This window comes from Melanotaenia boesemani, chromosome 22 (genome assembly GCF_017639745.1).
Source record: "Melanotaenia boesemani isolate fMelBoe1 chromosome 22, fMelBoe1.pri, whole genome shotgun sequence".
In the NCBI taxonomy this organism is placed as follows: domain Eukaryota; kingdom Metazoa; phylum Chordata; class Actinopteri; order Atheriniformes; family Melanotaeniidae; genus Melanotaenia; species Melanotaenia boesemani.
The window spans coordinates 18,265,430-18,292,944 of NC_055703.1; the positions used below are offsets into that span (position 1 = coordinate 18,265,430).

General features: G+C 38.7%; 2 protein-coding genes across 5 annotated transcripts in view; both read left to right on the plus strand.

Annotated features, from left to right (window-relative positions):
• The window catches only part of ppp2r5a (protein phosphatase 2, regulatory subunit B', alpha isoform), a 55,472-nt gene that overhangs the window by 3,441 nt on the left and 24,516 nt on the right, over positions 1–27,515 (plus strand). The window contains exons 1-2 of one of the 3 annotated variants that reach the window (XM_041975251.1): positions 6,574–7,223; positions 7,350–7,631. In XM_041975251.1, the coding sequence (XP_041831185.1) occupies positions 7,484–7,631 (148 nt within the window). In that variant the 5' untranslated portion in view covers positions 6,574–7,223; positions 7,350–7,483. Of the gene's footprint in view, positions 1–6,573; positions 7,632–27,515 lie in introns of those variants that run through there. The other 2 variants (XM_041975250.1, XM_041975249.1) reach the window with 2 other exon arrangements.
• Positions 448–6,210, plus strand: dtl (denticleless E3 ubiquitin protein ligase homolog (Drosophila)). 2 transcript variants are annotated; one of them, XM_041975247.1, is made up of 15 exons: positions 448–666; positions 1,495–1,629; positions 1,715–1,807; positions 1,891–1,952; positions 2,104–2,224; positions 2,470–2,535; positions 2,643–2,758; positions 2,850–2,923; positions 3,038–3,144; positions 3,223–3,327; positions 3,738–3,850; positions 3,934–4,023; positions 4,146–4,269; positions 4,373–5,007; positions 5,510–6,210. In XM_041975247.1, the coding sequence occupies exons 1-15, from the start codon at positions 615–617 to the stop codon at positions 5,573–5,575; spliced, it is 1,959 nt and encodes a 652-aa protein (XP_041831181.1). In that variant the 5' UTR covers positions 448–614; the 3' UTR covers positions 5,576–6,210. The 2 variants fall into 2 exon arrangements, with proteins under 2 accessions (XP_041831181.1, XP_041831182.1); XM_041975248.1 differs by having other exon boundaries at positions 1,718–1,807.

Here is a 27,515-nt window from a genome sequence, read left to right on the forward strand (position 1 = left end):
TATTTTTTTTCAATGGTCTATTTGTGTTTTCATAGTGTGATTATTGCCAGAGACATGGTAAGACCCCCTTTTCAGATATTTCTGACAAAGATTGACTGAATATAAAATTACAAAGAAAATGACTTCTAAGTATATTTAAAGAACATTACCCCTTCTCTCCTAAAGAATTTGTCACTATGAGGACAATAAATGTGTGAGAAGTTTTAACATAACCTTGCATTTCATATGAAGCATACAAGATACTAATAAGGGGAACAGTTTGTTTTTCCTGTGCGTGGTACTAAAGGAAAAAAGCACACATTCTTGACTAGTACCCTATCAATGAACCCATCCGTCGTGTTTCCACTTAATGCTGAAAAGCCGCTAACATTTTAGCGCTCCAGTTTACAAAGAAGCAGCGCAAACAAAGTGGAAGCGGAAGTGGCGTTTCACGCGGCCATTGGCTTAAACGGCCGGTTGTAGAATTAAACACTTAGCGGGAGTTTTCAGATCATCTTCTTCGCGGGAAAGACTCCTAACAACAACGCGGTAAAGGGGATTTTCGTCGAAAGATCTAACAAACGTTTTAGTGTTATTTACAGTTATTTCAGATCGTCCTCTGTTGGAGCGTAAACATGCTTTTCCCCTCAGTTGTTGACAGAAGACTGGGTAGACACAGGCAAAATGGTAAGATGTGATGCATTTGTGGGATCTTAAATATTACCAAGATGTGCTCGGCAGTTTATTTTGTTGTGTATATGATAGAAGGTAATGTATCCGAACATTTCTTTAAACAATTTAGGTCTTTAAAATCTTTAGGTTTATGTTTGATCGTTGGTCTTGTTCTGTTTTTGTCGCTGTGAGAATATTTTCATACTTTTAGCTAGCTTAACTTAACGTTAGCCTTAGTCAATCGTACAACGTGTTGTTTTCTCACACTAGATCAGTATTAACTTCATTTTAAATATATTTAAGTTATTCGTGGCAAGCATTAAATGTAGATGTATGAAGTATTGAAGGACAACAATTGTGACACAGCCAGATCAAAGTAAAGACATTGTTCTGTTTTGTTAGTTTGTCTTGACTACAATGCGGCTCATATCAAGGTTCAGCGCGTTGTTTTCGGATATTTTACGTCTCCTTTTGGGCTTTATTTTTGTCCGATTCTTGTAAAGTTGTGTGTCAGTGTCGTTTGTTTTTTCAAATAGTTTTATTTCTCACATCTTTGTGGCTTTTTGCATTTCATTTTGGTTGTGTTGCATCTCGTTTTGAGTGACATGTTGACCAAATTAGTGAAATTTATAACACCTCCATTTAAAGTTTTGTTCATTTTAGTAAATCTAGTATATCTTAACAAAATTATGACCTGTATTAAATTAACTAATGCAAATATGTATGTATGAAAATGTGTCATGTACCAGAATAAATTATACAAAATTTACATAAACGTGCATTGGACTACTTTTAGTATTAACTATAAATTCCCTTCCTCTGACCATGCATCAATCTGCCCAGCCCTTCCTGCAGATTCTCAGTCCAGGATCCCTCTTTCACTGCTTGAAGGGTACCAGTGCGTGCAACATGATGAGCACATCTCTTATGGGAACATGGGTGGCTCTGTTCCACCATTTGGATTGGCTTTCTCCTCTGGTAATCCATTGGCACATCTCATTATTGTCTTAGACCAGGGCAGTGCTGGCAGTCCCTCTAACTGCAGGGACTCTTGTCATTTTAGCAGAGGACCTGCACAATGTCCTTGCAGCAGCTAATGAAGAAGGCATTGTCCGGATCTACAACACTGAGAACCGTGAAAACTTTCTCCTTAAAGGTATTTGTAGAAACTACTTTGTTCACAATTTTCCTGTGCATAATTAGGAAATGTCAGTGGCTAACTGAGTGTGAACTTTACAGAGTGGGTGGCTCATGAGAATGCTGTCTTTGATATTGCATGGGTACCAGGGGAGCCTCAGCTGGTAAATGCAATTTTCTTTCACTTTGTTGTATTACAGTAAATACTCCTTGTCTTAAGAGTTGCATATAAAGCTTCTTGTAAGCTCTTTGTTTCCTTACAATAGAGTTTTTTTTTCTTCTTACTGTGTTTTGGTCTTGTGTGCCTTTTACCAGGTGACTGCTGCAGGTGACCAGATGGCCCGACTTTGGGATGTGAAGTCTGGAGACGTGTTGGGAAGCTTTAAAGGCCATCTCTGCAGCCTCAAGTCTGTTGCATTTGCACCAGAGGAGAAAGGTGAATTTTTTACAGTACCTCAGTACTTTGATGTGGAGCCCTGTACTGGGCTGTTTTCTTAATCTTGTATCCCTTAGATCTCTGACCATAACTGCACTCTTTGAACAATTCTGACCACACAGTAGGTTGTGATCCTCTTCCTGACTTCCTTCTGTCCAGATGTGAAAGCCAGCTCACAATGACCATTTTGGGCTAAAGGATGCTTTGTTTTTTCCCAAATTAATGCTTTCTTTGTGGTTGGACAGCTGTGTTCTGTACCGGAGCCAGAGATGGAAACATAATGGTCTGGGATATCCGGTGCAGCAAAAAAGGTACACATTAAAACGTCGAAATGCTTCAGTTTTGCATCATCAAAAACAGAAAGTATATGGAGAAGTTATTATGGCTGTGTCTTCACATTTTCTATCCTCCTTTTTAGATGGTTTTTACAGGCAAGTGAAGCAGATCAGCGGCGCTCACAACAAAGCAGAGACAAACCCCCCCTCAAAAGTCAAGAAAAGACGGAGCAGCATGCGGGGCATGGCTCCGAGTGTGGTGGGTTTCCTCAACAGCTGATCCTGTTTAAAGAACTGAACAGTGAGACGTTGCAGATAGAAGACTCATCTTTGTGTAATCTTTATTTCAGGATACCCAGCAGAGCGTTACAGTAGTTTTGTTTCGGGATCAATACACACTTATCTCTTCAGGGGCTGTCGATGGGTAAAAACACGCCGCTTCTAATCACAGCTTCATCAAAATTAAATGACTAGAAAAACTACCACAACACATGGATGTTTATTTATTTATTGTTTCTTTTCACTTTCCTCCAATCAGAGTAATCAAAATGTGGGATCTGAGGAAGAACTACACTGCAAACCGTCACGAACCCGTGCCCCTGCAGACATATCCATATGCTGGATCAAGCACGCGCATGCGACTGGGTTAGTTGTGTGCTGTACTGCCCATGCAGAGCAATTTACTTGAAAGACACAAATCACCAATTACAGGCTTTGTTGCAGGTTTTTCTGGACTCGTTCTGGACTCCTCAAGATCCAACGTCATGTGTAACTGCACAGACGACAGCATTTACATGTACAACGTCTGTGGAGTAAAAACAACTCCAGGTAAATAAAAACTGGATCACTAGATGGAGCCAATGGGTTTTACCTGAACTACCTGCCTCTTTCTGACACAAATAAGAAGCCAAGAAAAATTCAGTGAATGCACAAGGTTGTTCTCATATCCTTCCATCTAAATATATCAAAGTATTGTCACGAGTCATTAATTGCAGTAAGTAATGTGGTTTATAAAGTCACCATGCAAGATAGGCAGCCATTTTGATATGCATCACGACACATGTCAGTAAACAGAGGGAAGAAGTGTCCCTTGAGCAAATACACTTGTGTGTGGGATCATTTTGATATGGTCCTTACTTTCTTGTCTTTTCTCTTTATTTTCTTCTCATTTTTAACTTGTTTATCTAATTGATCCTTTATTCAGTGATACTTATTATTATCTATGTTTCCCCCCACAGTGGCAGTTTTTAGCGGCCATCAGAACTCCTCGTTTTATGTCAAGTCCACTATCAGCCCTGATGACCAGTTCCTGGCCAGTGGCTCAAGCGACAACCACACATACATTTGGAAGGTACGTTCTCTGTTTCGTTCATATTTGCATGTTTGATGGTGGCACGTTTTTAGATCTTTTAAAAACAATTTTTCCTATTTCAGGTCTCTGATCCTCAACATCCTCCCATGATGCTTCAGGGTCACAGCGAGGAAGTGACATCTGTCCTTTGGTGTCCGACAGATTTCACTAAGGTAATTGAAGAAACCTCATTGGTTTTCCTATTCTTTTTTTTTTTTTTTGCACAACATGGATCAGGAGGTTTTTATATTTCCTGCAGTGATGCTGAGTAGTTCTAATGAGCCTCTGTTGGCAGATTGCTTCCTGCTCTGATGACCACACCATCCGGATCTGGCGGCTAAATCGGCAAACTGATGGAGCACAGTCATCAGTGGGAGAGGCTAACATAGTAGGTTGGGCACGTCCCGTGCTACCCCAAAGTAAGTGTTTTGTTTTTGTTAAGTTCTTTCTAAGCTGCTGTCCTGTCCTAAGGTGCAAAATATGTCCTTATCTGGACTAACATGAACATGTGCTGTTTTGAAGGGCTTTCAGCCAAAACCGAGACAACCCCTGCCAAGACCCAGATGACAGAGAGTCTTGGTGGCCTTGCCTCCCCCCAGCTTGCTGCTTGTGCCCCCAGCGGAGCTGCCTTGCCTCTTCCCTCTAGCACCACATCACCCATCCAGTCTAAGGCAGTTGCTGCTCATCAGAAAACACTGTCCTCCATTAAACAGTGGTTATCTCCGTCGCATGCATCTCCCGGTCAGGCTAGCCCTCCATCCCGCCGGGTGCTGAGTCAGTGTCCTCAGAGCCCGGCAAACAGCTCCTCTACCCCAGAGCGACGGGTCAAACGCAGGTTGGAGACTTGTGACAGTTCTGTAGGCTGCAAGGGCAAGGAACAGTGTGACTGTGTTACTGAACTCTACCCTGTGGCCAAAAGAGGCCAAACCCTGACTGGTGTCCACTGTACTGCTCAGTGTTCAGCGCAGGTGGACTGTCGCACAGACAACAGCAAGCAAACCTCATCCAGGCAGACTGGAAAGGAGAACTACTCTCCCAGAGGAACGAACTGGTTGTCGGAGTTGGGCCAAAAACTAAAGAAAGGTCAAGGAACTTCTAGTATTCCCAAGAGTCCCAGTGGCTGTAAAAAAGAAGAAAACAGGTCAACAGCTTCACCAGTAAGTATACAGCTCCAAAGTTTGGAAGGCAGCTAGTCTTCTAACACTACTTTAATTTTAATTGTTGGTAACGTTTCTTTAAGTAATATGTAATTATGTTATACAACTGAGGTTTTCAAAGTGTGAGCTGAGCTTCCCCAATAAATATGGAGAAATATTACATCAGTTGTCACAAAGACAAATTAAATGTTTGTGATGTGGTCCATCCACTGTGGTTGATGCATTTGTTCTGAGGATATTTGAACGTCTTCTCCAAGGTCATAAAATAAAAAATCCTTAGGACAGGCAAATTGTGTTTGTGCAGTCAGGCTTTTTTTAACAGTAATATTGAGGTTATCTTGGCTCAGGTAATAAATGTGTATAGAGGTATATAGCAATTTAGCAAAAGATAATGTGATGTGATTGTAATGATGCTATACAACACTTGTTTTCTGGTAAACAGTAAATTTTTAATCTTATGATGATTTTTGTGGCTCATCTTTGTTCATTTTTGCTTTTTCAGACCATCCGCTCACCCCAGACCATGAAGAAAATCTCCATGTATTTTGCAAGAATGCCTTTGGAGTGACCCATTTGATTATATTTAATTATTATTATTATTATTATTTTCAAAGGACAGATATTAACCAGGGCCTTACAGAGATTTGCAAAAACAGCTATTCTGAATATTTTATGCTCTGGTTTTGACATTCAGACCCTTGTTTATTATTTTGATTTGATTTGAGTTGTGTTTTTGTGGAGTCTCTTCCTCCATAGCAGACTATGTTCAGAATTTCTGGCTTGGAAATTAAATTGTGTGTTGCTGAGTAAACTGGCCATTTACTCAAATCTATCAACTTTAAAAATATGCTTAATCATTTAACATAATAGTCCTCATTCAACAAATTGTTCTGGGAATTGCACCTTTTATTAATTCAGCAGAATTGATATTTTAAATCCTGAAAAAAATGTCAATCACATTTTATTTGCCTCTCATCTTTAAGCCTCTTATAAACTTGACTTGCATTAAAAGGTTGACATTGGTTCCTTAAGAATTTGCAAGTAAATTATTCATTATTACTTTGTTTTTTATGTTTTTTTAGTGCTCTTCCGCCAGTGTTACATGAAAGATTTGTGAAATCTGTTTTTCTTTGTTGTTTATATGTACAAAATAACCAAAGATTGTTTGGCTTATTTGTATTAAACTGACAACTGTTTGTTGGTGTCAACCCTTTTTTTTTTTTTTTTTTTTTTTTTTTTTTTTTTTAATTAAATTTAAAATAGTTTTCAAGATGTGTGGCTTCTCATTGGTGGTGGAAGAGAAATCACTGTAAAGCAACTGTTTAGATTCATGATCCTTTAAGACGTGCCTTAATTCTTCAGACTTTTAGTGCAGTGACTGCCTGTTCACTACATCTGCCTGCCCGTCTTCATTCATCGCAGTGGTTTCACCTATTTGTTTTCACAAATCACATGTTTATTGCCCGTTTTCTACGACGCTTCATTGGTTTAAAAAGTTTCAAGTTTCTACCTAACCTCCCGCGATTGGCTGCTGGCGACGTCAATTAATGACGTACACCTGTCAGCGCTTCTCAGTCGAACGCGCAGACCGACAGCGACGGAACGTTTGGGAGTGTTTATGGCTGCTTGCTCGGCTCGACACCCAGTCGTTTCATTGTCTTTTTAGAGGCCACGGAAATGGAACTGTCGAACTACATTCAGTGAGGAATATATTTAAGGGAAAGTATTTTTTTCCGTAGGCACGGCTAACTTTTAAGTTCTAAACGAGTACGCCAGGCGATATTTAACTTCATCGGTCGCGGGTAGTTCTTGTAAAAAGATACTCGGCGGAAGTCTAACCCTGGATTAAGACCGCAGCTTGAAGTCGTGGAGTTTGTTTCTGCACTGGGAAACTAGACGAATTTCATAGGTCAACTATATTTGCAACTTTTGTTTCTCGTCAGCTGTGCAAATTATCGTAGCAGCACACATTTGCGGCAGCTAAATTTAGCACGTTAGCTAGGTACGTTAGCTGCATTAGTAGCTGTACTGTTTTTTCTGCAGTCAGGGCTGTAGTTGTAATCCAGGCAACTTTTAATGACAATGTCTTACCTACGTGTTGCAACAGGTAGACCGTTTGCAAACACGCAGAAGCAGCAAAAGCACACAGATATTTAGAGATCAATATTTATCTTGTGCGGATTACTTCGGGTGGCAGTTCGGGCGGTGTCGTCAGTGTAAGTTTTGGTTTTTTGGCTCATGATTTGAAGATTGTTTTCCATTTCACAATACAAGATACCCAATGATGCGGTTCATGGACACAGTCTAACCCTGATACCCACCGACCATGTTGGATCATACAGAATAACATAAATCTTGGAAAGGAGACGGGCGTCAGCTCGGACACTTCGCTCCAGAATTTGATGCTGATGTGAACAGAAGAGGAAACCTATCATCTGATATACAGCCTGAAATCTTCGTCAGTTTATGCCTCAAAATGTCGGCCATTTCTGCATCCGAGAAAGTGGACGGGTTTACAAGAAAATCCGTGAGAAAGGCGCAGAGACAGAGGAAATCTCAAGGCTCTTCTCAGTACCGCACTCAGAGCGCTCCAGTTGAGCTTTCCCCGCTGCCGCAACTCAAAGGTACGGTAAGAGGATGAATGGGGTCTGCCGCTTTAAATAGTTTGTACTGACGAGTGTATTGTACACACTGCTGGATCTGCAGGAATCACATGCAGCCTGTGAATCAGAACTGCATGTAACACGTTTCGAGTGAAAGCTCTGTGTGCAAATACTTTATCCTGTGCTAATGTCTCAGGCCTTTATGGACGGGAAAGTTGTGGTGTGGATTTTGTCAGGCTTATTCAGTAGACTCATCCAAATATTACCCTCAGTTATGTGTTTTTTTCTCTTTGTAAACGCCTTTTTGAAGTTAACCACGAGGCATTTTCAAAGATTGCACTGACTATTTGCCAAAGTGCATTGCATCAGTATTCAAGACGAGTTTTGTCAACACCTCTGCCCTCATGCCTACATGATCTTTGCTTTGTGCCTTCATCTAAGTAATTCATAAAGATCTGTAATAGCTAGACTGAAGCAGTGAAAGATGGTTGACACATCTTCAGAGGGATGTCGATGAAGGCATTAAAATGGGTTCATACTTTTGCAACAGTGTAAGGGAAGGTGCAGTGTGTGAGCTAAAAGTTCAGTGTCTGGTCAGAATGAGCTGCTTGTATTATCTACTGAATGATGGTTCTGGTTGAGACTGTTTAAAGCCATTTTTAATGCAGATAGCCAATATTAAAACTCAGCTATTTTCCCAGGGGTAGAAGACTTATCATAGCTATTAAACCCTAATACTGAAATTCACTCCTCAGCATTTCACATGAATGAAATAACAATGATAAACCAGAGCCAACTGGTACATGCCAGACAGTGTCTACTTTTTTCACTCTCATTTATCCTGAAGTGTATTATGTGTGCCCTTAAGTCAGCAGCACCTTGCAACTGAAGCCTCTGAACTGTGCAGTGAAGAGTTCATGATCACCAAGTGAAATGTGACCCTGAGTGGGATAATATGGGTAGCCAGCATGAAACCTTGCAGATTCTGTTTTCACTTGATGCACAACTTTGTGTTGTAAGTAAGGACTGGCATATGGGATGGAGGACCTGGCATGTGACATGTTTGCAGATATGTAGCAGTCCTTTCTAAAAAGGACAGAGTCCTGATTTATAGCTTTTTTTTTTTAAACTTGTGTAGAGTTTGTCAGGTATTAAGAGACATAAATGTTTTGCAAGTAAATCCAACAGATAATGTAAACTATTCTCATCCTGATGGACTTCGCCGTGTTTTGCACTTGCATGACTTTTTATATTTGCATGATGAACTCTAAGCTGCTCAAACATGGGTGCACCAGAAGTATGAATTCAAAATTTCACTTTTTTTACAACTTGTCTGTAAAATTGCTGAGGTAAAATGAAAAATTGGAGCATTCACCTGATGAAGTGTCTGTTGGTTGGCTTTCTTTAGCCTGCAGACAAAACTAATCCTGCTGAGCTTAGTAATAACTATGTATTTATGTTCCATTCACATCTATGTGTAATCCAGACCACGTGTATTTCTCTCATTACTTTACTTAAGTGCAGCATAGAGCTTTAATTGTTCATTTTAAGCTTGTGTAAAACAGATGATTGGAAATTATCCACATTATATATAATATAATTTAAGAAATTTCTCTAATTTTTAACTCCCAACAAGCCACAACAGCTTCAGAGCCATTTTTATGCCATGGGGAAGAGCAAAACTCAAGTAATCAGGACTTGCCTGGTCAAGTATCTGGAGCTTTTCAACATTACGCAATTTATCAAATGTGGAAAACAAAATGTGTCACAAATGAACTGGTGCTATCATATGATTGTGGTAAATCCAGCTTTCTCATGACATATTGTTAGTTTAACATCATGCATACAGACAGCTGATTCTAAAAACTGGGGGTAAGATAAGAGGGGGTAGGATAAGATATTCAGTAAGAATTTTAAACACTTATTTTTCCAAACTGGAGTGCTGCACCACAACAAGGCCCAAAACTGACTTGAAACAGCATGGCAGCTAAGGCCGTGACAAGGATGAAAGTGACAGGCAAATTACCCCACTGTCTTCCACTGAAAGCTGGAGGGTGATTTATGTTTCGTTCTGGTGACTTCTACATATAGAGAAGTAGAGAAAATTTTTAATTTACTTTTTTCTTTTTTATATCTCCTTATTTGGGGAACAGGCTGTGCAGCCTTTTGATATAATTACACAGATGGCTCTTCCTAACAGTCCAAAATGTTATTTATTTTGATGTGTTTCGGAAAACAGATTTAACTACTAATATCTACTAAAATACTAGTATGTTCTGATTACCTTCTCCTACTAAAACACATTCTCAATACAACTTTACATGTTTTATTTATTGTTTTAAATTCTAAAACTGTTGAACATTTTGAGCTACATTACCTGCCATTACTTTACGCGTAGTGTATTACAGTTTGGAAATTATGTCCGAGTATAACGGCTACTGTTTTATGTTACACTTTCAGCAGTGAAGGTATTTATTCAGTGCCACATGATGCTGCTTTTTGGTTATAAATTCCAGTTTTTTTTCCATATAAAATGAAAAAAGACAGTTTCGTAAAGTGTCTCTGTAGTGTTCTCACCATGTCTTCTCTGATCTATTTGACACTGGTGTCAGTTGGCGCCGTTGGTGTTGCATGTTGTAATCGTGGCCTTAGAAGTTTGGTGATGTTGTGTCCTGTTTTGTTAAAAAGGGCTGTGGAAAGACTGTGTTGGTTTTAGTAATGTTCCCAGCAATATTGCTATAACTTCCATTTTCATCTCTGTGGTGTGCAGTAAACTTGAGAGCTAGTCACACCTTTTTTTTGAGAGCTAGTCATTTTTTAGAGTTTTTTTTTTCACTAAACTCAAACAGGGTTTACAAATGAATAATATAGACTTGAATTTAGCTTTGTCATCTGTCTGTGAACTAAATGATGTGAAACTGTCTTCAAAGTTACAGCTGCTATTTAACTAGCTACAATATGCTAACCTTGAACAGTTTATGGCAGATGAGGGAGTTTGTCTGCTAGCGTTTAAAAGCAGCTGCTGTGCAGACACTGCAGACTTTGCTCCATTCTCACACTTTTTCATCATTTCTACATCTTTTACATTATCAGTAACATCTTTGGTGTTTTCTTTACTACTTTTGCTGAGCTTAGGCTCCACTTAGGCCAAATGGAAGTAATTTTCCCCACTGTAGCATCCAGAGACTGAACCTGTTCCAGCTTCCAGACATACTACCCATGATGCATTGCAACATAAACAACAATGGCAGGCTTTGAGAGAAAGGATTTTCCAAATATTATTAAAACAGAGACATTTTTAATCTTCTAAATATCACCTCTACATAGCCAAAATCAGTGTGTTAATCTAAAAAGCCATACAAATCATATTACCTAGTCGAGGTTGCATTTAAAGACTTGACACAATTAAACTTTTTATTTCTAATAAAACATTTAAAACATTCACATTTAGAGGAATAACAAGACCTGCAGGACTTTTGCCTGTAATGTTCTGAACAGACTATCTGCTTAAATGATGCAATTTTGGGAGTTTACAGACAATATTTATTAATCAGAATCGTACACTGTCAAAGGAAAAATAATGGAATTTTGTGCTGAAACCTTTAGATGCTACTGAAAGTTGGCAAGTGTGCCATCGTTGAACAGTTTATAACTTCTTGCATTTTAGTAAAGGTCAGTACACGAATGTTAATCTGAGGTGGTGTATCTGTGGAAGTTAACTGTCAAAGAATGTGTAAAAATGACCTTCCTAATAAGCAAAGATTTATTTTAACTCTCAATCTTTCCAGAAGTAGCAATTACTTTAGCTTGTAGAAGTAATTTGCACAAAAGCTCTTTCAGATCAACAACAAATCTTTATTACAAGGAACACATAATGGTTGAAAGCTGAGCTGGGATTAATAGGTGGAAACATGCAAGTGTGTTATCGCTGAGCATTTTCACTAAAGCCTTAATGGCTAGATTAGGTATGGTAGTGACAATTCATTCACTATAGGTCTGGAGATGTGATGAACACTATCTGAAGATCATTGATTCAATCCTCAAATTTAACATTCACGTAAGAGTATCCTTGGCCAAGTTACTGAGTCCCATTAGATGGGTTGCTTTAGATTAAAAGTGATTCGCTAAATTAATGTAGTACTTCAGCTCATATGAAGTAAATGGAAAAACCTCTTGGCTAAACCGGCTAAATCACATTTTTGGTTCCTCATCAGTGAACTTATTACTCTTTTCCCCTCTAGCCGTAAAAGAGAGGCCTTGCCCATGTGCACACAGGCTCTTCTTAATTTTTATATCAGAATATTTGCTGATTTCCTCTTTTTTAATTGTATTTTAAAAAAACAAACAAACAAAACAACAGGAGACATCAGCATGGTGGGGAGGAGATGGTGTGAGCTGAGGTCACTGCTACATAATCCAACACTCAAGCAGCTGCTAGCATCACCGGTTTTGGATGAGACCCGATTGAACCTCTTGTTGTGGTTGTTGTTAAAGATTATCTTTGAGCTTCACCCTCACATTGTAACAGCTGTAATGAGATCACATGTCAGTCCTGTCAGAGAAGTTGTCTGCATGCTGAACTCTTCAGCAGATGAAGGAAGATCATGTATGACAACCATCACCTTTGGATCATTAATCCAAGTGCTTTGGAAAATAATGAAGTTCAACTTTTACCCTTTTTACAGTTCGCTATCACTGAGATATTTTTTGTCAACAGTGCTGTCTGTGTAACCTATTTTATAGGAACAAAGGCAGGGAAAACTTAGTTTTCCAAAAATGGCAAATAACCAGAAAAACTTAGACTGAGAACTCTGCAAACTTTTTTTTTTTTTTTTTTTTTTTTTGGGTGGTGGTGGTGATCACTCGATAAGATGGTTTAGTTCAGCAAAGATGTTTCTTCATACCTTAGAAGAAAAAAATGTACTCGTTAGGACACACAGATATTCTGTAACAAACTAGATATGTGTTAAGTGTGACAGCAGTACACTGAGTCTTTGTTTAGGATCCAAAAAACAGCTGACATGGTTCACTTGTTAGGAGGCAGTATACATTCACTGACCATTTGTTGACTCATAGCACATGCTTGTGTAAGCTATGATTCATGTGTTACTAGTAGGTTATATGCTCATGCCTAGCTATTCTTGTCTCTTGTGTAGTAAGATTTTTTTTTTGTTGTATTAACTTAGTTGTAATATCTCCACAACATGAATAATCTAGGACTAAGCAAGTGTGTATTTGTAGATGCATGATTTTTTTTTATTTTTTATTTTTTATTTGCTATACGCTTGTTGAATTGTTTAAATCAGTTACCTTAAAACCAAATCCATTGAGTTGAGTCCCAGCATGCAGCAAAAACAATTCTAACCTTTTGCCTGCACTACTTCTGGTTCCTTGAGTAACCTGACAAAGATTTGACGCTGTTACAACAAGATGTTTTTTTTTTCTTTTTTTCCCCCACGTGCTAAAAGGTAGTAGGCCACAAAGATGCATTTTCCCCTCCTGTAGTGGAGAGGCTGAGTTCCTTAAAGCTCCTGTTGTGTGATGGATACTGAAAAAATGAGTCACTCAGAGACCAACATTGTTGCCATGGCAGCCACAAGTCTTGAGAGCAAGCCAGGGAAATGTTTGGCTTTCTAAATACAGACAAATTCATTTAGGTTGATATCTGTCATTGGATTAAGATTTTCAGGCAAACCACCATCCTTAACTTTAGTAAATCCAGTCGTACGTTAAAGACCAAGCGTGGTATTGTTATTAGTGTTTGTTGTTTTTTTCTTTCAATAAACTAAACACAGTACAGTCACAATGCCGGTCCTAAAGCATGTTGATTTTTAATATCCAAAACTGTCTCCCCACAGAGAAATTAGCAGTGCTTTTGATCTAAAAGCAGCTGTTTGGCAGCTATTTCATCTACTCAGACTGAAACATACGAGTTTCGTTTCAGTGAAGAAACAGGTAGCAAGTTTTGCTTCCTTAAACTATTACTTAACTATCTCTAACTTGCTTACTGTTGTGGGAGTTAATCAGTTAATCATCATTCGTGCTATAACCAGATTAGTTGCATCTATGTTGTTTCCATCTCCAGACACTGATCCCAGTATTTGACCTCAGTTTTTCCCATCACCAGAACTGGAAGCCACATAAATCAGGAGTAACGATGGTCAAGAGTTAAATTTTTTATCCAAATGGGCCACCGACCACTTAACCACATTTCTTTTCTATCTGATGCTGCTGCAACAAGTACTTTGATTATTTAGTGAACAGAGAATTAAAAAAAAAAAGTACATTATATTATTGGTAATCCATGTAAAGTATTAAAGTAAATTGTCTGGATTTTATTTATTTAGAAAATTTAAATGGTTTTTATCCAGTCATGATATTTTTCAGGGAACTGTAATTTTCTCATTGAAACAGATTTTAAGTTTCAGCCTAAGCATGTCTCAAATTTTTTTTAGTGCAGTAACATTTAGAAATTAGCAGGTCCTGAAAACCATGTACCTCTGTTGGCTTATTGATTGTTGAGCGTTTTCCCAGTCATGCTGTTCCCATCATGTCTGCCAGCAAATAACAGTCAGTACTTTTCTAGGAAACACTGGGACAGATCTTTGTGTCAGTCTGAGTTGTCTGTGTTCTTGTGCTTATTGCCTTTGAGTGCCATGTTTCCCACAGCTGGCAGGTTAAGATTTGCTTTAGTTTTTTTGTGAGTACCTGCTACCTCAGCTCATCACCTATGTGCTGGTTGATGACACAAGTTATGTGATTCTGTGCTTTCATTATAGCTGGTTGCAACAGGGCAGTGAGCTGATAAATAATACATTTAGGTTATGGAACGATGGTTAAATACACTGGATATTAATATCTTCATAATGGTTTCTTCCCCCACTGTCATCAGAGCTTTTGTATATTTGGGGAAGTTGCATTCACTATCTGCAGATCTATTTCCTCATAGCTTTGGTCTATCTGTCCTAGGGTTAACATACAAATCTATGTTGTAACATAAAGATTATAGATAGGCTGTGAACAGTTTAAAATGGAATAAGTTGGATTGATGATACACATTGTGATCTAACAATTAAGGTCAGTTAATCTTTTTGTTTCAAATCAATATATATCAATCTGGCAGGTCACAGCATAAGGTGCTGCCATTAAATTATACATTATAATTATAATTATAATTATAATAATACAGACATTGATGTTTTAAAAGCATGTGACTGAGCCTTGCTGCTTTTTATTTTTTATTCGGTCTGCTTTTTTTCCCCTGGTTACCATGTCCAGCAGTTATTCTAAAACTCTGTGTAGTTGAGATCATAAATACCATAGGAAGAGAACAACGGGCTCGATTGTTCCACGAGTTGAGTTTAGTAGTCCTGGACAAACAGGTAACTGTTAAAGTCAAACTCACTTTCAGTCATCAAAATGATTTTAAATTAGTTTTCTTATAATAAAATATTAAATAATTTTATGTCAGGTTTATCTGTCACTGTAAGCAAACAATAATCGGTTGTTTCTGTGAGCGTTTGATGTGAGGAAGTCTTGTAGCACAACAGCAGGGCCCTACTTTGACAGTTAACGAAACATTTTTTTGTTACAGTATCAGCAGCAGACAAGTAACTGGAAAAATGGCCCTTGTCATTCATGTTATTCTACCTGTACAACTTCACTGTCTATAAAAGCTGCTACCTGTCCACCTTGTAGACTGTTCTCATTTGCTTTAAATATACCAGTAACTGCTGTGCTGGCAGCTTGAAAAGCGTGACGGCGTGAATATGCTTTTAAGGGATTGATGAGCCAGAGATGTGAGGACGGACGTGTTGAAATCTAATAGCTGAAGCAGGCAACAGAATGCTGCAGGCATCTTTGTTCACCCTTTCTCCATGTACAGCCCTGACCTCTCTTGGTCAGACCATCTGACATTTTTATTTTGCTCCGCAACACATGTTCAAGTTTCAGTCACCCATGAAGATAGTGTAAAGGTAATAAAACAGCACTTAGTTTGCCTGTGACTGGCCGAATTACCGCTCGTAGTAAAACATTATACAGATGAAAATAGAACCAAACCGTATCATCTGTGGACAGAGACGTTCCTACTGGGTTGTCGTATTTAGTTTTGTTGCACTTGTAATGAGAAACTGCTGCAAAAAGATCCCAAAAAACACTTTGTTTTAACTGGTTTGGACTTTAGGGAAACATCTAGATGCACTCTTAATTTCAGTCAGCTAAAATTAAAACCTTTGAGTCCTTACTTTTGCTACTTACTTTACACTCTTTCTATTTAAGCAGGATTTAAAAACATATCTAAATGACAGCTGAAGTTGTGTAAACAAACCCATTAGCTTCAGCTGATACGCATTAGCATTGTGCTGGCCGCTGATTGGCTGACAGCAGTATTCAGTTTGTTGTTTTTCCCTTATTACCTGCCTTATGGATGATCCATACTTCAGTTGAGCAATTGACCATTCTTACAAGGGTTTTGTTTGAGGCAGCGCTCTTGAGATTTCAGGTATAAAGCTAAACTTTTACCAGCTTATAATGCAGCTCTGCAACCTGTGACCCCAGTTAGGAATCAATATAGGAGTGGTTTAGTTTTTTTCTTTTTACTAAAAATTTCAAGGTAAAAAACACTTTTTTCCTTTCGTGTAACACATTTATGATAACAGCTCTTGGATACAGTTTGTTGCACTCCCAGATACCTTTTGGCACTTTTTTTAGCTGCTTTCTGTTCTACATAATAAATAAGAGGATATTAAAAGCTTAATAAAGACACACCGAGTTTGCTGTGTTAAGTTAGCTTGGCTGTTGTGGCAGCTCCAAATGTCATGAGTTGATGGGTTAAAATGAACCTAGTTTTCAGTTCAAGTGAATTAAGATTATACATGCTATCTTTGCTGTGTGTCATTATAAGGGCAGGACAGTGACTAAAGTTTTACAAAATTCTGCTGAACAAGAGAACAATCACAGTTTAGTTTTTTAAAGAAAAAAGATGTTATCCTGTTGGAGATCTGTATGTATGGAATGTTATAGCTGGACTTGTATTTTTAGTACTGGGTCGGCATACTTGTGTATGTATGTGTGCAAATAATGCTTTAGGATGTGCAAAGTTCTTTGAATTCATACATTCTTACACACCCACACAGTTTCACTCTTATTCACCATGGACACACCCTTGTGACCCAACCTAACGAAGAAATCCAACAAGGTATTGGTTATTTGAGGTGGCAGGTTAAAACAAACATACATGTGTCAGAATCAGGCTTGAGGTGATTGCAGAGCTGCTGTGTCTGTATTTAATCATCTGTTGTTATTGTCGTTGCTTTGTTTTAATATATTTGTTTTAACACTTCTGTTGTGAAGGAAGTTATAAATTAACCCCTTAAAAGCTTGCGGTCTGTGGGCAGGCCATCAGATGTTTTCTACGTAGTTTTACTTTATATAGAAGCACATGTGAAATAATGTAAAGCTGAAGATCTTGTGATGCAGTTTATGCAAATTCATTTAATACAAGTTCTACAGAACAGACAACGATAAAGCATCTTTATAATCCACTTATCAATATTTTTGCACCAAAATGGTCCAAATAGTCCAGTTCAGTAAAAAAATTTGGCCCCAAAAAATAAATTATTCACCACATTCCCATAGATTTACTGTTAATTTTTTCTCTTATTTTGTCTTTTAAGTCTGTGTGTAACATTTCTGACAAGGTGATTTCGGTTTGCAGTCAGCATCTTTGGTTTTTGATTGACACCACACTTGAGGATGAGGTCAAGTGAGGTAATGTGAGGTATGATCTCCCATACCTCATCTACAAGCTTAAATTGTTTAACATTAAGTTTTAGAGAGCATCTGGCTATTATTTCAGAAAAACTTAAATAAAACATTAATTTCTTGGTATTATTGTTACTAAATTTGAACAGGGTATTGCTTTTGTCTTCAAACTAACTTCTAACTCAACCAAATATGACCGGCTACTAGGATTTTTTTTAGCTAGTTAGCTTTCAAAAGACACCAAAATCCAGCATTCACTCCAGTTTACTTTGTATGTGTCATGCAGACGCATTTTCTGCTTTGAGGCCTGTGTTAGAGACACTTCAGTAATTTAGAGATGGATTACTTGTTGACAATAGATAATCATTATTACATAATATGTAATAAAATGTGAGACATGTTGACATATTTTTAGGTTTTCTTTGCATTTTCCGTGTGGTTTTATTACACACAGCTCCTTTTAAAACTCAATTTTTCAATAATCTTTCCCATATCATTTTCTTTATCTCCCTTACATTTCTCATTCATAGCTTACATTTTTTGATGTTCTTTAACCTGCCTCTTCATTACTGTTTTGCCAGCATGATTTTAATGTTCAGTCAAAACAAATGTGGCGTCTCAAATTCACATACAGCCTGCATACACTCATCCAACTAGTTCAGTAGCTTCACACTGACCTTTTATTTTTAAGTTTATGTTTTATGGTATACACATAGTAAGACAATTAATAGTATATTTGTTGTGAGGCTGAGATACTTTCCCTTAAACCCCTTTTGTTGCATTTTTACTGTAATTTCTGTAAGACTTTTCACCATCAGATGTGCACACTCAAAGGATTTTAATCTAATCTCACCTTGTGAGTTTGTTAGCTGGTTTCCCGGAAGTTGCACCAAATCTGAGAGTTTATATTTATCCAGCTTTTGATGAGAGAAGAAGGTTTTCTTGGCTAACGGTTTTTCATGTCTTCTAGGTTTCCATGTTTTGGTTTATTAAAATTATGCCCAAAACTATCGGGGCTTAAGGAGGATTTTTAGATCCCCCTCAAGTCCTGGGGGAACCTAAATAAAGAAAAACATGTCTGAGTAAAAAATATTATGAGAAAGATTTCTGAAAATGCAGAGTAAGTTGAGCCTCCCAGACAGCTCAGTGTAGAAATGTTTGGTGCTGAATTGGCAGACAGTTGTTAGGATGTGGGTGTACATTATATAAACGCATATCCTCTTTAAATAAATGTTTTAATTGCGCCGTATAAATCAGAACTCTTACCAATTTGTCTCTGTGTGCGACTTGAGCATCTAAAAGAAGATGTTAAGCTACGGGTCTGTTTTCAAATTTTGATTGGTTTGTATGTTATAAAAGATAATCTGGATGAGCGAGCACACCATGATATTATGTTTTCATAAGTATAGCCAGAGCCAGAGTGTGGGAGGAGTTTAAGTCCCAGGAGACGACTGCAGGACTCATCAGTCAGTATTCAGAGTTAAGCCAACCTGCATACTTTCCCCTGGTTTGTTTTCATCTCTTTCAGCTTGGTTATAGGTCTGTAAACTGTTGATGGGGCCGAAAAGGGCAGGGATTAGTGTAAAGAAGTCAAGTTAAGCTCCGAATTTTAGAGCTATAATGTTAATATGTTTGGTTTTATATCCGACAGAGAATAGGTCAAGTTCTCAGTTTACACCATCATGGCTACTGTTGTTCACAATGTTCAGACTTGGAATGAGTTCTTAAATTTATTGCTAAGCGGTTGCCTTGACTCAGTTTGTAGAAATAAACAATTTAGATCTTAATGCTGTGATTTGATTAACTCCTTTATAGGTTTCATGAGGGGATTGTGTTGCACTGGATTTAGGATAAAAACAGTTTGGATCTAAAAGGAGGTTTTTAGTGTTGTTGCAGTAATCAAAATGTAAATGTGGTTAAACATTTGACACTTAATGCTATGTTTAACTGTCACGGCTGTGTAAAACACCCCAGAAGAATATTTTTTTACATGTCATTACAGTGAACCTATCCTCAAACTACATATTATACTATGCGTATGATGATATTGAATGCTCCCTCTGAATACTGAATGTCTCTAGTTGGACTGTTCGCGGCAGTGCAGAGAAAATAAACGCTATTCATCGGGAGCACAGCACATCAGTCACCGGAACAATGAAATTAGAGATGCTAAAGTAGAAAGTGATTGTGTAACTGCTGTAATCTCAGTGTTGTTTTCCACTCTAACAATTATTTTCTTATAGTATTTGCATATTCTGTTGAGAAAAATTGGTGCTTTGTGAAACATCACAGCATTTCATAAGAAATGGATAAGTCATGGTGTTGCATTTTAAAATGCTTCCCTGTGGGGAGAAGTTGGCATAGACCGCCATTGTTGATTGAGTGGACAGCCTACTTTGTAATTTGCTGATTAAAAAAATCTTAGCTTTGAAATGTTTACCTAATTGTAATTGATACTAGGAGGTAAATTCCAGTAAATGAATTTGTCTAAACTCACCACAGATTACAGACTTGTTCCTCGTTAGACGTTTTGTGTATGTAGCTGTGACCTAATTTAAATATCGGTGCAATGACAGAAAGGTTTATCTGCAAGTGACTTGTGCGAAATTGGCCTTTCTTGCTTATTTTATGGGTTGAAGGGCACAGTTTGCTATATGGCGGATAGTAGTAGACATGCAGAAATCTGTGCATCCTGTTTTCATTCCAGTCTTTTTTTTTTTTTGTTTTGTTTTTTTCCTTAGTCCTGGGTCTTCGCCCCTCTGACAGTTCTGTCAGGATCAGTCTGGTGGTTTTTTCTGTTTGTGAATTCACATTGAGGAGTTCACAGATTACAGGAAATTACAGCATTATGTCTCCGGGGTAACATTTAAGAAACTGTAGTAACAGACTTACAAAGCAGTGGAGTAAATGCTGAATATCTGAATTGATGTTTTTTCTGCTTTTGAAATCATGCCAGTAGTCAGAGACAGTTCAACATGTTTCCTTTAATGTTTTAAAACATACATTTGGTCAGTGTCTGATCAAATACAGTGTTTTCAAAGTCCCATTTCCACCAATGGGCCCAGGTCAGTATGGGAAGGGTTTTTTAAGCATTTCCACAGGCAAAATCTGGGAAAGTTGCCAGATTATCCGACACACACATCCTACTTTTTTGGTACTCTTCCGTTGAGGTCCCCACCTTAGCTTGATACACTGCAATCCCTTGATTGGTCAAAAGAGTCATCACTTCCCAAGCGACTCAGGACTAAAAACAAAGCGAGAAGAGTGTCATCTATAAATGTACACGGTAGATCCGCTATTCTCCTTTTTTCATTTTTGTTTCTGTGTCTTTAGTTTAATTCAATGAAAGCGCTGTTCCTACAACATCAACACACTATTACAAAGCTGACGTATCCATGGCTATCCAGCTGATAAACTGTCTACTGGTTAAGGGTAAGGTTGTCTAGAGATCTGGAGGACAGAGATTAGGGTTTACTAAAACCAATCCATACCACACCACCCCATCTCGAACTGGGCCCCTTGATAGAAACAGGGTTAAATAGACGTTTCCTTTTTTCCCTCAATACATTCTTGTATCAACACTGTACATTTAATTTTTCATCATACTGACTTTGTCTGAACTTGCTCTTAACAACAGCTGTGACAAACGGCATCAAGGTGTGTATTGACTTGACTCATAAGATGAGTAGTTTGGGTATAGATGAGTACTCAAACTAACAGCCGTCAAAGTAATCTATCATGTCAGAAGCTATTCTGTCACGAAGATGTGGTATGCATTATCACAATTGTGTTGCAACCAATCACATTTCTGCTTACTTCATGAAGAGATGAAAAGGATATCAGCGTCTTTTGTTTGCATGTGAGCTGCACTGCTCATCTCATAAACAGATTCTATGCTAAATTAAGATTATCAGACATTGTCAGATTAATTTCAGGACTCCTACCCTAAACATGTGATTTCTCTACATGAACCTGAATGTTTAGCAAGATTCTGTAGTTAAGAATATCTTGTGGTCATTTAATTCTTGGCTGATTTAGTGTCTGTGCATATGCATGACTATGAGATAGTTGCTCTCTGTGTATGATAATGAAGAGCACTCATACAACACAAGATGCATGTAATTATGTACTTTGTGCTGGAAGGGATGCAGCTCTCATGGGGTACTGAACTCGTTCAACTCATCAGTCACCTCAAAGCAGTGTGTGCAGTTTAATACACAATATTTCCTCTGGAGCTCCTCCCATTGAAGCAATCTGCAAAACTTCTTCCCCTCTGCCAACACATCTGAACTCACCTGGGGGTTTTATTTGTGTTTATTAAAATAAACATGACACTTTTAAAGTTAATTATATGTTCTCATAGCAAACGGTTGTTTCTATGTATGTTTTTATCTAGTTTGTTGCTAATCTGTGTGGTTATTTGAACGCTTCGTGTAGTGTTTTTTTCTTCCATCCTCTCTGCAGTGCTGTGGGTGTAGAGTTGAAATCACATTTCCTGTTTTGTCATCTGAATAGGTTGCCTTTGTTGTATAGTATATTTTCCACTTTCAATTTATTCAAGAAGATCTTTTATTTCCAGCCCTGTCATGTTTTGGCTTTGATAAAACATAACATAAAAAATAATTGGTGAAATATGCTGCCATATTTACAGTATGCAACAGTTAGCAATGTAAGTCCTGTCTCATTACAACTGATAAGCCCTTTCCGATTACCAAGACGGATATATTAACCAATATTAGCCCACTTCACTTAAAAACATACAAATGGTATAAGGTCTGATTTAATCTGTAATAACAGGCATGAGCTTATATTTTTGTTTGATGCAGGAAATTTTTCTGAAACATGCCAAGTCTAGATTTCTGGCTACTGATGCTGACGACTATTAAATATTGGGTCTTATATTGTTTCTGACCACCATGAAATTCATATAACTGAGATTATCCAGTCCTGTTTCTTTGATTTGACAAATAAAGGATCTGTTCTGTGCTTTCAACTAGTTAGAAATTCAGGAGATATTAATGTAATGTTTCCTTATTTAGATTACAGAAACATGAGCATTGCTCGGTCCTCTTGGGAACGTCTTCAGCTGGTACAAAATGTAAGATGCATCCAAAAACTGGCTGACTGCGTCCCAGGAGACATTTTATGATATTTTATATGGTCCCTCTTTTTTTTTGGTGCTACTAAACTTTGAGACGGTCTCGCACTTTCCAGAAACCTCTATTGCAACAATATTTCTGCAGGTTAACGTTTCCATAGATATTCTCTGTTTGTTCTTATCTCTTGTTTACTTTAATATATCAGTATTTAGTTAGTATAGATATGTGTATTATTTGTTTTTCTTTATTAAATGTGTTAAAACCTCCTTGTAGTAATGACATTTGCTCTGGACTGCAGTGTTTGGGCATAGTGATGTTTCTGTAAATTTAATTGTAGGTCATGCCAGATTTCTTTAGTTCCTCAAAAGGTAAGACATTAGTGGCAGAATAGTTTCCTTTTTTGTTTTTTTCTTGTGATTTCACAAAGGCATATATTCTCAAGAATCAGAGGAGCAGAGACTGAGACACAGTTTAGGCCATTTGTGAATTACTTAATTATATCTTGTGCTTTATTTATCTTATTTTAACCCTGTGCCACTTTCTGACTCATGCCCATGTGTGGTTATGAAATTGCATGGTATTGCATCCAGATAGTAGCGTAATTGATTCCTGAAGCTGTATGTGCGATTTCTTCCGGGAGTGACACACTCCTACTTTATCCATCAAGTTAACAACAACTGAAATAAAATCTGCATGCATCTCCAGCAGACTGAATGATTTTGGCTCGTCTCTCAGAGCTCTTGTATGTTTGTTTTTGTTTGTAGCCCCTTGGTACTAATTAAGGTAACACTTAACACATCTTAGATTTTGATTAATGAAATATTCCAGTAAAAGATCTTTATTCATTACTTAGTGGAATGTGTTTAGCTCAGGCCCCATCTGTGGACATCGGGCCCTCATACCAGTTATACTCAGTGTCTGTTTCTGACACTTTGAGCAGAAACATGCACATTAGTGGCCTGCTGGAGGTCATTTTGTAGGGCTCTGGCAGTGCTCTTGCTCAAACAAAGGAACAGATAGTGGTCCTGCTACTGGGTTGTTGTCCTCCTATGGCCCCCTCCACATCTTCTGATATACTGGCCTGTCTCCTGGTATCTTGTCCATGCTGCTGCACTACCTGAGCAACTTTTGTGGGTTGCCTTGTGTTGGCTCCAGTGGTGAGGGCACTGGTAAATATGCAAACATGAACAAAAATCACCCAGGAAGGGTGAAGACAGGGAGATGATCTGTGTCCATCACCTGCAGGACCTTTCCTTTATAGAGGTTGTTATACTAATTGCCTCTCATTTCCACCTGTTGTCTGTCCTATTTATACAACAGCAGATGAAATTGATTCAGTCAGGTGTTACTTCCTAAATAGATTGATATTCCAGAAGTTTGTAGAACCTTGAGCTTAAATGGTGTCTGTGTTTGCATAAGGCAGGGTGGTTTGTCATGCTGCAGTGCGAGCTATGATAAAGGTATAATGAAGGAAGCACTGGACAGCAAATTGGCTTACAATTGAACATTCATCCCCTCTTTTAACCTGTGCAAAAACTCAAGTGTGAAAAAGAACAAAGTGTTGATTTCCATGTGCATCTCATTACTGTGCGGTTGCCAAGCAACCAGCAAATATGTTTTTATTCTTCTGTTTTTCTGGGGATTAAACAAATGTAACACAGTTTGATAATAACTAGCAAAAAATATGCTGTTGGATTAATTTTAAGAGGCATGTTATGTCTAAGTGGCATATGGGAAAAAGGCCTGTATGTCTCTGTCTTTAACCTTTGTTAATGTGGTAATGCTAGCTGCAGTAGCATTCAGGGGTTCATCATGACATCTCACCAGGTGAATGTTGAGCTGAGTGTTGCTACCATAGTACCAAATCATAGCTCAACAGACTTTTGTCAAGTAGTTCTTTAGTTAGGTAAAAGAAAAAACTCTCATTCCTTGAAGGTTCAACCAGACTGTTGTATTGCTCTTTTATCTGCTCCCCACAAGACACTAAAGCTTTGAATTTAGCATGGCAGGCCAAAATTATGACACTCGGTGTAATGTGTGATTTTAGAGGTTCGTGGTGGTCGGCAGATGAAACACACAAAGTCAGAGTGCTAGAATAAGTGTGTCAGGTTTATTCCCCGCAGCTCATGACACTCATCATTACATCTCAATGGGTTCAGCCTTATAAGCATAGCATAGCTTGCCCTACCTTTGACACGGACTGGAGAGCCAACAGTCCCGGTAGAGTGGCTTAGAAAACCCCGGCTGGGCGTTCGTATACGTAACCCGCAGCAGACTCTACCGAGATGTGGGATTTCCCCGTCTTTATACTTATTTAGAAAAAACACAACATCGCATGAGAGAGAGGATGGCCAGTCCTTTCCCACAGGCGAGGATGAGTCCTGAGATCCTGTCTTGTAAACATATTTACAAGACACCCTTTTCTCACCCTTCCAAAGATAGGCAGTTACACAGTTCCCAAAACAAGCAGAATAATATAACATGCAGGTGGTCACTTGGGAACAAGCAGTTATATAACACCAATAGTATACAGATGGTCATTTTAGGACACAAATTAGATATTCCCATATCATTCCACCTCTGGCCTAAAATGGCCTTAATTCATAAAACTTTCACCTTCCCAGATAACATCATCATCTTCAGTATGGCCAGGAGCATGTTGATACTCCTGGCAGATAGTATTGACCCAATGACACACGAAATCTAACAACTCCATTCGCGTGGCATATACATCATTGTGCACCCATCGATCTTGATTACTCCAGTGCATATAAGTGAACTGATCTACATCAGTATCTGTATCCACAGTTACATGATAACACATCGTTCCATAAGGTCCATCTTCTGCTAAAATATGTATGTGCATCATCTTAAGGCAGTGTGATATATGGTCCTAGACAATCGTTGTTTAATCCGGCGTATATAAAGACATGTTAATACATTGCATAGCGTCAACACACATAAAATAGCCACAAGAATCAATAATGGTGGAGCTACATATGTTCTAGCGGTGACAGACATTCCTGAAAAAATGTCCCACCAGTGATGAGCACTGTCCATCTCCACCATCTTTGCTGCATGCAAAACCTGTTCCCGGTTAACTAGAGTTGTTACTAAGGCACGGGTAACATTCTGAGAATGGCTAGACATAATATCTTTAAGATCACGGGAGCGAGACAGTGCACTTTGGAAACGCTCCAGAGAAATTCGCCATGGTAGGTGTAACACTTTCCACTGGACAGCCGTCAGATGAGATTCTGTGGTAAAGTTAGTCAACCTGTAAGTTACATTGTGCCAATGCCATAGGTGTAAACCTTTTAAACAACCTGAGAACGGTACAGTAGGCAACTGAGTATGGTTGTGAGTAGTAGCTACGCAAAGGGTGTTGGGGCCCACTTGCCATAGCATGTCGCTAGCTGGTTCTATATACCATTCACACAGTGCCGTGTCTCCTGTAAAGCATGGATCTCTATACCCTTTAGATAAGAGGCAGGCTTGGCCTCGATCAGTAGTTTCACAGTCCTTCAGGTCATACGTGTGATTAGTTTGGGGACTAAACCATTCACCGTAAGTTCTCAAAAACATATACTTATTATGTACGACCAATGGTAATACCTGAAACTTACAGATGGTGATCGCTTGAGTAATATACCACTGTATCCAACTTACAGTACACATGGTCATGTTACATCGCGTCAGTTCAGGCTTCACTTGTAACCATAAAGCATCAGAAATATTAAACAATCGTCTCCATTCATTTGGGTTAGGTGCAGTTATCACTCGTACAAACCTCTCCTCCTGTAGGCGGGAATATATCACCTGTAAACCACACACAGTTGCATCAATAGCTTTGGTTACATTTATGAAAACATCGGCAGTGTCATTAAACAATCTAGTTTGCCACTTCAACTGTTGTTGTAAAATGATGGCAGTCTCTTTCTGTGGTCCTATTGGGACCGGCATCCAGTTCCCCAGGCGATGAATAGCCTGGCTAGCTTTATTTCCAGTGTTGGACAACATTGTCCGAGTGATTTCTCCATCTATGGTGTTGGACACACCTAATACAGTTCCAGTTCCACCCAGCAATGTATCATACCAGGCCCTTCGACGTCTGGCATGATGACAGGTGGGCATTTTTGGCAAGTTCACAGTCCAAGTTACAACAGTTCGAACCACAGCATGTGCTTTTTCTTGACAGGTTGTCACCAATGGGGCCACATGATTAATGTTTACCTGTTCCTTTGGCAGCACATCCACCGGGTGAATCAAAGGATCAATCCGATTGTGAATGGTTGTAGCATTTCTTAATTGGAATGACTCATAAACCTGCACCTGTGAATTAGTACCATTTCCCAATATAGTTCCATCGGTCAGAACCAGGAGCATCATCACGTCCGACGTGACAGTGACGTTGCATCCAGCTTGTACATGTACTGATGTCATCGGTCTCCGTAGGTGCATCGTTTGTATGCAGCCTCGACACACATATATGGGGCATTCACTGGTTAGATTAGCAATATAACAGATTCGTTTGGCTGGACAGGTGAAGTTATCCTGTCTCCTCATCCTTGTTGCGTACCTCCAGCCCGTCCGAAACATGCCCACCTCCGTCATCGACCGGTGGGGCGTCATCGCAGTCACAAAGCTGTTGGTGAGGATGGCAGTGAGGGCAGCTTGCAGCATGCCCCAGCAGGCGGCACCACCAGGTCGTAGGCGGGCCATAGCGAGGATCCTTCTGCGCCCCCTCCTTATTGGGTCCGCCGATCAACCTCCTCCACCCCCACTCAGACATCCACCAGGCACACCAGGCTGAAAGAGACACATAACTTCAGAAGAATATAGCAAACAGCATTAGTCTTCTCTTAAATAACATTTTAACACGGGAACATTTTTCCAATCTTGTTCCCCAGAGTATATTATAGTACAGGTTGAGTCCGCCCCCTGAGCGATAATTTCAGCAGGTCTAGGCGGGCCATGTTCTTGCCTGACCCAAACCTTAGCACCCACTTTATCTGTAGATCCAAATCCTCCTTGACCTCTA

Coding starts and splice junctions, on each gene's coding strand:
- dtl (XM_041975247.1), top strand. CDS start 615: ATGCTTTTCCCCTCAGTTGTTGACAGAAGACTGGGTAGACACAGGCAA. Junction 1,630..1,714: donor TGGATTGGCTTTCTCCTCTG/GTAATCCATTGG, acceptor TTGTCATTTTAG/CAGAGGACCTGCACAATGTC. Junction 3,328..3,737: donor TGGAGTAAAAACAACTCCAG/GTAAATAAAAAC, acceptor TTCCCCCCACAG/TGGCAGTTTTTAGCGGCCAT.